This window comes from Carassius auratus, chromosome 43, assembly GCF_003368295.1.
Source record: "Carassius auratus strain Wakin chromosome 43, ASM336829v1, whole genome shotgun sequence".
Lineage (NCBI taxonomy): Eukaryota > Metazoa > Chordata > Actinopteri > Cypriniformes > Cyprinidae > Carassius > Carassius auratus.
Window position 1 is genome coordinate 3,571,749 of NC_039285.1, and position 12,764 is coordinate 3,584,512.

The 12,764-nt window shown below is 38.4% G+C and overlaps 1 protein-coding gene across 1 annotated transcript; it reads left to right on the plus strand.

Annotated features, from left to right (window-relative positions):
* Window positions 1-205: 205 nt before the first annotated feature.
* Window positions 206-12,484, plus strand: LOC113061464 (alanine--tRNA ligase, cytoplasmic-like). Its single transcript, XM_026230592.1, has 21 exons — window positions 206-308; window positions 2,335-2,502; window positions 2,583-2,771; window positions 2,913-3,058; window positions 3,140-3,331; window positions 4,513-4,657; window positions 4,728-4,873; window positions 4,955-5,063; window positions 5,250-5,400; window positions 6,028-6,152; window positions 6,459-6,603; window positions 6,694-6,872; window positions 6,964-7,077; window positions 7,224-7,430; window positions 7,658-7,842; window positions 8,689-8,797; window positions 9,061-9,174; window positions 9,279-9,398; window positions 10,008-10,094; window positions 11,246-11,359; window positions 11,699-12,484. Exons 2-21 carry the CDS (start codon window positions 2,359-2,361, stop codon window positions 11,876-11,878), a joined length of 2,901 nt encoding a protein of 966 aa, XP_026086377.1. The 5' UTR covers window positions 206-308; window positions 2,335-2,358; the 3' UTR covers window positions 11,879-12,484.
* Window positions 12,485-12,764: the final 280 nt, after the last annotated feature.

A 12,764-nucleotide genomic window follows, 5' to 3' on the forward strand; every position in this document is an offset into this window, starting at 1 on the left:
AGAGATTGTAAATCACGTTTGTAACACAAAAAAAAGATAATAAAATAATAATAATAATATCACTGCACTTTTACTTTATCATTGCATCATCCAGATCTGTCTTTTACGTCTTTGACATATCCAGGCTGATCTTTGTTTTGATCGAAAGTTATCTGAACCAATAGAAACTACGTACACTGAAACATCAATATTCCTGAGCCAATCATCTAACGTTACTATTCTGTGGGCGGTGCTTCTACTCCTTTTGGTTTCAGCCGGCTTGGGAAGTCGTGTGACAGGCTTCTGAAGCGGTTAAAAGATTACTATTCGTAAGTTTGATTAAATTTGCATTTGTTTCCAAACGTTATTTGTTATTATTTTACATTATATCTTTGTGATCTATATCACGAGACCATATGAATCCAATTAAATTGTTTCATTGAATGACTGGATTGTCAGCTTAGCCTTGTTTCGAGTTTAGGGGAAGCATGCTAACGTTATTGAAAAATAAATCTTAAAGACTGAATTATCCAGCACTCTTTGAAAGTTACATTGACATAATGACAGGGTGACTGAATACTGAATAATCCAGATAGAGATGTTGATGTGTAAATCAGCACTAGCTGCATCATACATGTTGTCAATAAGGGTTTGGCCTGTGTAATGCACTGTTTAATGCAGTGCAGCAAAAATGAGATTCCAGTTTTCATACATGTGTAGAGACTGTCATGTAATTTAAGTTTTGTATAGTTCTGTATTCTTGGGAATGGGATCTTGCAGATATTATATTCTTATTGTATTAAAGCTTCTTTACCTCCTTTATGATCATAGAACATCATCTATGGCTCTTCATCTCACTTTTTTATGTGCCAAAGCTTTCTTCTATTGTCAGGTGAAGCTCTGTGAGTCCAGGTCTTGGTCTGTTGATTTGCTCACTAATCTTGGTGCATTATGTCATATGCCTGATTCTTATGATCCTTCATGAAGCATCGGTAGATGCGTTTTTCTCTGTATTGTTTGGAAGTTATATTCAGGGCTCAAGAAAAATTGATGCATCCTGTCAGCATTTACTTTTGGTTCATGTATTTATTTATTTATTACTAAATAAGCTGCACTGCATTGTCACTACACTTACATTTAGCAGAAGCTCTTATTCAAACATTTAAACAAATTATGCAATACAACAGTTATGATTCATCATAAGGAGTTTGTTCATCATGCATGTGTGTGACTTTGATGGTTGTTCAATTTTGATGTTTAATTATGACTTGTATTAGCCTTAGAGGCGTAATTTAGAGTAGGCTATAAATTATAGTAATTTATATGTTAGAAAAAAATAAATAATACTTAAATATGAGCATTTAATAATAATAAAATAACGAGTTTTATATTATTAGATATATTTATATGCGTTTTATATTATTATTATTATTATTATTATTATTATTATTATAGATTAAATGTATTCATTTTGCAGAAGCTTTTGTTCAAGCCGACAAATGAAGAACAACAGTGATTAATTTAACATGAAAGGATCACATGCATTTTTAGTTTGTCCATGTGTGTGTTTTTTACTTTTGTGATTATTGTCACATTTTTTATGATTTATGTATTCATGAAAATGTCATTATTTCTTGGAAGCATGATTTAGAGTAGGCTGAAGCTTATAAACATCAGTATCTTTATTCAGGAAGTATGTGTTAATATGAATCTGTCATCTGAGTTCAGTTGTTGTGGTTTTGGAAAGAAAATGAAACTGAATTTGTTGAAATTCTGGTTCTCGGTGTGTAGATATCGAAATAGTTTAGTTGTTTGTCAACGGATGCTGTTTGTGGCATGCATGGCTTGAGTGTTTATGAGTTGACTTTTGGAAAAAATATGTCTTAATGTTTTGATTTAGTTGTTATGGGAGAGGTGCTGTAATTACTTCATCTCTCTTGTTTGCTGCATACTGGCTCCACCTGCTGAAGAGCGTCACAGCGAGGAAGATGCTTTCTCAATGCCAGACCAAGTGTTTGATTTCATTTTAAGTTTCCAGGAGGTGTTTTTTTATAATTTGATTTGCTGTTGTTATTAACATAGTTGTATTTTACATTTTTGTGTTTACATTCAAATGATCATAGTTTCTTTTTGTCCACATAAAGACATTGAGATTAATTTCTCTGCTCGTCAGAGACGATTTTTTCTGTTCGTCTCTCGCATGCCCCAATATTGATACGGTGATTGTGAGGTGTGCATGATGTTCACACACATTCTTTAATTGTTGGTGCATTAAGAAGCAGCTGCATGTTTACTCCACCCGCTGTTTTTGTGAAACCGGTTTCTGACTCACTGTGTGTTTGTGTATACCCCCAGTCCCCTGAGAAAAACACAACCAGCATGGACTCTTCACTGACTGCTGCACAGATCCGTGAGAAGTTCATCGACTTCTTTCGCCGCCATGATCACCAATACGTCCACTCGTCGTCTACCGTTCCGCTTGATGACCCCACTCTTCTCTTCGCCAATGCGGGGATGAACCAGGTAAGGAGATTTTAAACCTAGTAACAAAAATGGACACAACATAAGAGTGGAGTTGGTAGGAGAACATATTGTTTTTATAGTTCAAGCCCATCTTCCTGAACACCATCGACCCGTCCCACCCTATGGCCAGACTTCGTCGTGCTGCAAACACACAGAAGTGCATCCGTGCCGGCGGCAAACACAACGACCTCGATGATGTGGGCAAAGACGTGTACCATCATACTTTCTTCGAGATGTTGGGCTCTTGGTCCTTTGGAGATTATTTCAAAGTAAGAGATGGATAGAATCATGCTCTTTTTATGTTGTCGTTGTATGATTAGTTTTTTTCTGTATGAATGGAAAAACTAATTTTGTCCTTTTCTATTTGAATCCCTCTTTTTCTCTCATGCTCTGTCTCACTCTGTCTCTAGCACCTGGCCTGCAAGATGGCACTGGAGCTGCTGACGCAAGAGTTTGGCATACCTATTGGCCGACTCTATGTGACTTATTTTGGTGGTCATGCTGAAGCAGGCCTGGAGCCTGACCTGGAGTGCAAACAGATCTGGCTGGACTTGGGGTGAGTACAGAATCTGGACAAGTATTAAGTAATTGATGTGATATTGTCAAAGGTTTCTTCTTTATCTACACTCTGTCTCAGAATGGAGGAGAGCCGTATTCTGCCGGGGAGTATGAAAGATAATTTCTGGGAGATGGGAGACACCGGTCCATGTGGACCCTGCAGCGAGATCCACTATGATCGCATTGGAGGCAGAGATGCCGCCCACCTGGTCAACATGGATGACCCGAATGTGCTTGAAATCTGGAACCTGGTGTTCATTCAGTTTAACAGGTAAACCAAGTACAGCTAACAGTGGGAAACAGTTTACCAAAAGTTTGCACACACTTTTTATGTATTGTTCAAATGGATGCTCAGTAATATATCAGCGTAATATCAGCTATAGGCTTCTTAAAGCTGCAGTAGGTACCTTTTGTAAAAATATATTTTTACATAGTTGTTAAACCTGTCATTATGTCCTGACAATAGAATATGAGACCGATAATCTGTGAAAAAATCAAGCTCCTCCCAGTGGTCCTATTGCCATTTGCAGAAAGTCATCCGCTCCCGGTAAGAAATCAACCAATCAGAGCTGCGGTCCGTAACTTTGTTTGTGTTCAAAATGTAGAAAAATGTATATAATAAGCGAGTACACCATGAATCCGTTTTCCAAACCGTGTTTTTAGCTTGTCCTGAATCACTAGGGTACACCTATAATAAGGGTTTATATTCGGACTATTTTAGATTGCTTCGGGGGTACCGCGGCGGAGTAACCCAGTACCTTTGTGATTCTTCATAGACATAAACAGAGAGAAGTAGTTCCGGCTACAATGTTCTTCCACAAGACGCAAGCAGTTCTGTTTATTAACCGCTAGAGCGTCAAAAGTTCCCTACCGCAGCTTTAAATAATGTCAAAGTTTATTTAATTCTGAAAAACATTAATATATGGTTGATTGATTCAATAAAGGAAAATAAATTATTAATTTAAGAAATAAATGCTTTAATTCAGCAGTGACCTATTGCATTGATCAAAAGTGATAAGAAGTATAAATAAATGGTGCTTTAAACTTTCTATTCATCAAAAAGTGAAAAATAGCATCCTTAAAAATATCAAGCATCAACTTTTTTGACATTGATAATAATAACAAATGTTTCTTGAGCACCAAATCACAATGGAATTATTTATGTTAAATCATGTGACACTGAAGACTGGAGAGCTTTGCCATCACAGGAATAAATTACATTTGAAAATTTGTAATAATATTTCACAAAATGACTGTTTTTCATGTATTTGATCAAATAAATGCAACCTTTGATGAGCATAAGACACTTCAAAAATATAATATATATATTTTGTATATTAGTTATTGGCTAGAATTTTAACATTGGTCCTCTACTACCATCTTTAATTTTTTAAACAAGCATTTAACAAGCATGAACACATTGTTTTAAACGCATATGGCCTCTCTATGCAGAGAGTCGGAGACTGTGCTAAAGCCTCTGCCCAAGAAGAGCATTGACACAGGGATGGGACTGGAGCGCTTGGTCTCTGTACTGCAAAACAAGATGTCCAACTACGACACAGACTTGTTCATCCCTTATTTTGAAGCCATTCAGAAGGTAACATCATAGAAAAGCATAGATAAATTCTGTTATGTACACAACTACAAAGAATTTTCTTGGTTTTCAGGGCACAGGTGCCAGGGCATACACAGGAAAGGTTGGCGCAGAAGACACAGATGGTATTGACATGGCATACCGTGTCCTGGCTGATCACGCCCGCACCATTACCATTGCCTTGTCTGATGGTGGCAGGCCTGACAACACGGGCAGGGGGTGAGAAGATTGTATTATTATTTGCTGAGTAATTGACACGTAGTCAATGTATGTGTATGTGACCCTGTTTTTGTGTTGCAGCTATGTGCTGAGGAGGATTCTGCGTCGTGCTGTGAGATACTCTCACGAGAAGCTGGGTGCACAGAAGGGCTTCTTTGCCTCTTTAGTGGATGTGGTGGTTGAGTCTCTGGTAAGACCTCTACCTCTCAGACACTCTATTATTTCCTCCTGATTTAATGTGCACAATGATTCCTTGTGTGCAGCTGTGACAGTGATTCAGACTGAAGTCAGTTCAGTCAGTTGCTGAAAAATGGAAATGCTCTTTAATTAGATACATCTCTCTGATGGCCATTTAATGGTTCATTGCTCTCCACAGGGTGATGCTTTCCCAGAGCTGCGGAAGGATCCTGATATGGTAAAAGACATCATCAATGAGGAGGAGGCACAGTTCCTCAAGACTCTTAGCAGGGGACGCCGCATCCTGGACCGCAAGATCCAGAGTCTTGGAGACAGCAAGACTATCCCAGGTGAAGCACAGAACCATAACATGGTTTTTGTAACATCTATTTGAAAATAAAACACTTGCCATCCATTTTTCAAAATTAATAATGAGAATTGTTATTAAATCTAAGGGAAGCTATAAGGTCTTTCTGAGTTCTTTTCTTTTTTTTCTATGGTTTAACATTTGGAAGCAAAGATAAATCTTTAAGAAATTAGCATATTACATCAATAAATTAAGCTAAGGTCACATTAATATTAGTATTTTGTAGGGCTGCTCGATATTGGGAAAAAATGACATTGCGATATTTTATTTTTCTGCGATTATATATTGTGATATGAAATCTTATAACATTTTCTCTTACAAACAAAAAATGGGGTGAGCACACTTCCATTCTCATTTTAAATGATTTAAACATCGATACCATCGTGTCAATTGATTAATATGCGCAAGGGAGAGAGAGCAAGACAGCGCTTGTGTTGTTTGAAGACGTCTCTCTCCCTCTGCCTCTCTCTGTCTCTGCCTCTCTCTCCCTCTGCCTTTCTCTCTCTTTAGCTCTCGCGCGCTCATGCGCTCTCTCTATCTCTCTCGCGCTCTCTCTCTCTCTCTTGTGTGCCCCCCCCCCCCAAAAAAATGTCTTTTTTTTTGTGTGTAGGTGACACAGCTTGGCTTCTGTATGACACTTACGGTTTTCCACTGGACCTCACGGCCCTGATCGCTGAAGAAAGAGGAATGGGAGTGGACCTGCAGGCCTTTGAGGATGAGAAGAAAGCTGCTCAGGTTTAAATAAGCTCATTCCTTCATATGGTCCAATTTCAGTTTATTACAGAATAATTTGACGGTTATTAAAGCATTTAATGCTACCAGAATTCAGTGTCACCGATATCAGTGTTTAAAAACACTGATTTAATAGCACTGTTAAATGTAATCTAAGATGACTGTTTAATTAATTAATAACAGTTAAAATAGGTAGAAGTGATCATGCACAATTAAAAATCCTGTATAACCAATATATCCAATAATAACTGATTTTATTGTGATTATTTTAGTGTGAATAAGTCTATTTAAAAATGTCTGTCCACACAGTTGAAGTCTCAGGGCAAAGGCTCTGGGGACGAGGAGCACATCATGCTGGACATCTACGCCATTGAAGAGCTCAGAAACAAAGGTGTCGCTGCTACTGATGACAGCCCCAAGTACAAGTACACTTCAGATGATAACGGCAACTATGGTACCAATTACACCTTTGCTATATCTCTTGATATTTACGGTTTGTTTATGCAAAGGTTTTCATGCTTGTGACATCGTGTGTCCCTCTCAGAGTTTGAACAGCCAGTGGGCACAGTGCTGGCTCTCAGGAGGGAGCGTGCATTTGTTGATGAGGTGACCACAGGTCAAGAGTGTGGAGTGCTGCTCGACAAAACCTCTTTCTACGCCGAGCAGGGTGGCCAGAGCTTCGATGAAGGCTACATGCTCCGGGAAAATGACTCTGCTGATGATGTAAGAAACTGAGAGTGCTTGTACACAGAAGCTGAACTGCCTGGTTTAGTTATGCGGCATGTTGTTGTCATGTTTTATTTTGCTGCTTTAGAGGATGGAGTTCACTGTGAAGAACACTCAGGTGCGTGGAGGATACGTACTGCATATTGGGACAGTATACGGCACACTGAAGGTTGGAGACCGCCTAACTCTGCATGTGGACGAGGTATGTTACAATTTGAGTTATTTTACCTTATGTCTATAAGGAAAATTAAAACTGAATGACATTAAGACAGTTGCATCTGGTTCAAAATGAGAGAAGATTTCACTACATAAGATGCAACATAATTCCCCTCTTCTTCTCGCTCTCAGGCTCGTCGTAGGCCGATCATGAGTAACCACACCGCCACACACATCCTTAACTTTGCCTTGCGTTCAGTGCTGGGAGAGGCAGATCAGCGGGGCTCTTTGGTTGCTCCAGACAGACTGCGCTTTGACTTCACAGCCAAAGGAGCCATGACCACGGATGAAGTGCGGCGCACAGAAGAGAACGCCTCAACCATGATTCGTGACGCCAAGGTCAGGACCGTTTCCACAGACTTGCACTTTTCCATCAGACACTTTGTATTCTTATTGCTTGAAACTTTCTTGACAACTCTCTTATTCACAGTGAAGATATTTTTGAAAACAGAACAATAAAGCTCTTTTTCAGTAAGTTAGTTGAATACAGATAAATAGCTTACATGTTATTGAGAACACTTTTATATTCTTTCAAGCTGAGATGCTCTGGATATGTTTTTCTTCAGCCGGTTTATGCCCTGGATGCCCCCCTTGCAGCAGCTAAAGCCATCCAGGGTCTGCGGGCAGTGTTCGATGAGACGTACCCTGATCCTGTTCGAGTGGTGTCTATTGGCGTCCCAGTGGAGGAGCTGCTGGCTGATCCCAACAGTCCTGCAGGCTCACTCACCTCCATCGAGTTCTGCGGTGGAACGTATGACCATCAGATTTGAATATAATAAACTTTTAATATTTCAGAAGTTGGATCTCTGGGCTCTAACAGCACATCAAGTTTTATTGTGAATTTGAACAAAAATATAGACTTTCTATGAATATTCAGAATTTTGTCCTGTCTCTATGCTTCATGAATATGTTTATCTATTTTATTGCAAAAAAAAAATCAGAGTTGCACTAACAATGTTAGCGCGTGTGTGTATGTGTGTGCATCTGTAAGGAAAAGAGAGCAGGAGAAATAGAGAATGTGGTTTCCATACATCGTAAAAAGTAATTTTGTGGCAAAAACAATTAAACAATTAGTCGTTTTTATCCTGTTTTTTACTGTATTTATTTGCTTGGCCAGTGTCGTTGTGGGTTTTGGTTATTTTGCTGTTTTAGGCTGTAATAACTTAACTTGCAAAATAAATGTTTAATGGCACAACGTAAAAAAAAATGTAAAAATAAAAATATTTAGCAAGTTAAGATAGTGTGCGGGAGTTCCTTATATGTTGACACGAGTCTTATTTTTCTACGCACCTATTACTTACAGGTGTGCGATGGAGTTCATTCACTAGGCTGTAATAACTGAAATGATGTGATATGGACATGTAATGTGGTCAAGACCTGCCTGGAACTACGTTCACCGTGTATTTCCTTGAAAATAATTGCACACCTTAGAACATTCATCAGCCAATCAGATTCAAACATTCAACAGCCCCATAGCCTCTGAATTATTAATAGTTTATGGAAAATTTAGATTACTTATGTTTTTTTGTTGATGTTTAAGAAATAAATATTTTCCTCAGCCCTAATGAGTTTTATGTTTTATATTTTTTACCTATAGGCACTTGAAGAACTCTGGTCATGCTGCACCATTTGTGATCGTATCAGAGGAAGCGATCGCTAAAGGAATCAGGAGGATCGTGGCAGTGACTGGAGCAGAGGCTCAGAAGGTTGGAGGAGACAGATACATTATTCTTCTGAGCCAGTTTTATTCAACAAATCAGTCACGAAGACTCCCAAATAATGTACTTTTTATTGTGAGAGTTAATGTTATTATTGACTGATTATATATGTACACATACACTTTCAGAAAAGTGTTGTTGTTGTTTTTAAAGCTGCAAATTATTGGTGGGTAAATAATTTAGGAAGCAGAATTATGTTGCTAGATTCCCATTTCTAATTGTTGTTGACAGATTGATGTTTGTGTTGTCAGGCCCAGAGGAAAGCTGACGCACTGAAGCTGGAACTAGATGCCATGGCAGTAAAAGTGAAAGCTCAGACCTCACCAAATAAAGATATTCAGAAGGAGATTGCTGATATGACAGAGGTGAGCTCAATGACACATTCTGCTCTTGCCTGTCTAGAATCAGTGGTGTGTCTGATTTTACCCCTTCAAAGTGTAACTGAATCGTTGTATGCATATATATTCAGTCCCTGGGTACTGCAGTCATCTCTCAGTGGCGGAAGGATGAGATGAGGGATTCCCTGAAAGGTCTTAAGAAGATCATGGATGACCTGGACCGTGCCAGCAAGGCTGATGTACAGAAAAGGGTAAAAGAAATTGATTCAGATGTGGGATAGTTATAGGGTTCAAATGATTAATCGACGTTATCGACAACAAAAAATTGTCGACAAACATTTTTGTGGTCGAGTAGTTGTTTGATCTCATATGACCTAATGGAAGAGCCTGCAATAATACTGTTTGACCAGTGTGGTGCTGTAGCGCAAGACTGTAATGCAGCCTCCCTGAATGTTATTCAAGAGATAAAGACATAACGTTTCAGTTTAGAGCAAACGCAGCCAAACCTGAAGCTGATGAGCAGTGTTTGGATGAACATGTTAATATATGCTGCGCGTTTACCACTCAGTAACGAAAAAAAAAAAAAAAGTAATTGACAGCGGTGAGAAAGCAGCGAATAAGAAAGCATCTGATTACAACAATGTGGATTTTTGCAGGAGCTCTGCAGTTCAGTACTCCAGTAAAGTCACTTCACGTTACGTTTATTTATGCTAAAAAGTACTTGATGCAATAAATAGCCTTAAATCAAGCAGCTTTACCGTATTAAACATGAAAAACCAGAGCTTTCAGTTAGAATAACTACTTTATTTTCTGTTCTGGAAAGGCAAAGACCAACTGTCAACATGTGGTTTTAATTTTAGGTCCTGGAAAAGACAAAGGAGATCATCAAAAGTAACCCCAACCAACCTCTGATTGTGATGGAGATGGAGACTGGAGCATCTGCAAAGGTAACCCTCTCATTGTCTTTTCAAATTACGATTCTATACTTGAACTGATTTGAATTTTGTAATTATGTACAGTGAGACTCTTAAAGGTCCCATGACGTGGATTATTTTCTTTTTTTAAAATGCTTTTTTTATGTTTCCTGAGGTGTACTTATATTGTTAGTATGATTTTTACATTTAAAATTTAGAAATAAAAAGGCATTTTTATATCCAGATTTTAATTCTCTGGGTTGAATGCTGTGTTTGAAGGGGTGTGTCTGCTGTGAGACTCCGAGTAAACAACAACTGTTGTAATTATTTTTTTTATCTTTTCCCATCACATGAAAGGTTGCAGTGATGAGCATTGAGTAGACAAGAGTCTGTTTATCACGTGAATGCAGTGATCTCGTCATTGCAACGCATTTTCTCTCACAAAATGCTTTCACCACAACTAACCGCAAACACAATATTGACATGAATACAGTAGCTAAGAGCTTCGTTGTGCAGCATAACAGCATCATTCATTATAATGACAGTTTGGGCAAGAGTGCAGATATACTCGCGATGTGTGATTTGACAGCTCCGAACTAAATAAAGGGAGCGTTCTTTGATCGCTCACTGTAGTTTAATCACAATTTAAATAACAGATTTGTTTAATGCTACTAAGAGAAACAACGTGAAGTTGATCGTTTAGTCACTGGCTTGATTCACTGATGCATAATCAGTATTAAACGATTTAGAAAGAAAGTCTGTGTGAACTTGAATGATTAGCTACACATCAGAAATCACTGATCACAGATCAGGCATTAATGAACACTATATCTCACTGTTTGTGGCGGTGCTGTCGAATCCATATTGTAAAAGTCAGTTTGTAACACCTTTGCTGACATTCCGACTGAATTAAATGTAAATATTTGGGCGGGCAAAGCAGAGAAAGGGGAGGTAACCTTTCCCCTTATGACGACATAAGGGGAAGATTTCAGATCAGCCCGTCTGAGCTCTCATTTTCTCAAAGGCAGAGCAGGACACCCAGGGCTTGGTTTACACCTATCGAAATTTCTTGCCACTAGGGCACCATAAACAGGCTAGGGAAACTCATTTCATATGTTAAAAAACCTCATAAAGTGAAATTATCATGCCATGGGTCCTTTAATGATTTGTCCATGTGTCCACAGGCTTTGAATGAGTCTCTGAAGTTGCTGAAGACAAATTCACCACAGACTGCTGCTATGCTTTTTGCTGTGGACAACGATGCGGGGAAAATTATCTGCTTGTGCCAAGTGCCTCAGGTAAACATATTAGAGAGAGTACTTTATTCTTGAAGATGGATGGGGACTGTCTTAAAATATAAGACTTTAAAGCATAAGATTTTCTTATTGTGAAATAAATTTATACTTTTAATATGCAAGGACTTAGTTAACAGACATTATGTTCAGTAACCTGCCTTTCCTCTGAAATAATTTTGATATACAGCCAACCTCTAGAAGTAAAATGTGTTTCAGATGCCACATTTTGTTCATTTTAACATTTAAATATTGGTTAAATATTACTTTGACTTGCATGGTACTAGACACAATAATGCAAAATAGAAATTTAAAATCACCAATTTGCTCTGGTTGTGTTTCCAGGATGTTGCAAACCGAGGCCTGAAGGCCAACGAGTGGGTTCAGGAAGTGTGCCCTCTGCTGGACGGAAAAGGAGGTGGTAAAGACATGTCTGCTCAGGCCACGGGTAGAAACACAGATTGCATACAGGAGGCTCTGCAGCTGGCCAATGAGTTTGCCCGTCTAAAACTGGGTGAAAATTAAGGAGAGAGAGAGAGATGGCTGTGAAGGTGAGGTTTAATCTGGAAGGATGGTCTTGACCTTCCTTTAATCTGGAAGTCTGGTCTTGACCTTCCTCATGTCCTGTTCCAGCTCTGCTTACTGAATTTTCAAACTGGACATTCCAGGCTGGAATATGTAAAAACTGTACAGAAATGTGTCGTTTGTCAATTATGGATAGGAAGGGAAATATATAGCAGCTGTTTTCGGTAAATTTGGGCATTGCAGATGTGTCAACCTTTCCATCAAACCAGCCTGACTTTGCATGGGCTGTGCATGCTTTCCGAACGGATTATTACATTTAGATTCACAGTTTAATGTTGTTCTGCTAACTAACATCGCCCTTATGGCCATTGTCATCTTTCTGAGCATATGATGAAGATAATTGTCATTAACACTATTAGAAGGTGTTTTTTTATAAGATTTTCCATTACATTTGTAGAATTGTCTCTTTACCAGGAGGGATGTCATAATTTGTCACTTAACCTTTCACTAGCTCTAGCATCTGTTTTGGGAAAACAAGCCATTAATCACCTGTCATATGAAATATTTCTCGTTAATGGTAATAAAACATGGTTTCAAATGCATAAATGACTTGTCGTTGTTCTGTGAAGTCGTATATATGGGAGTCTAATCGTTATCGGAATTGTTATCTGTTGATCAAGATAACCATTTGAACATTTTGAATCAACATCATTATAACATACGTTCTGAACGCTTTACATCACTTTCATTTAAAACAATATGCCTGCAATTTCTATAAATGGGTGTGCCAGACTTTCAGACAAATGCTCCAGTCAAGTTCAAACACTTTATTATATAACTTTACACAATGGCAAGTGGAAAAAAAATGGTTTCGCTTATATAAGGG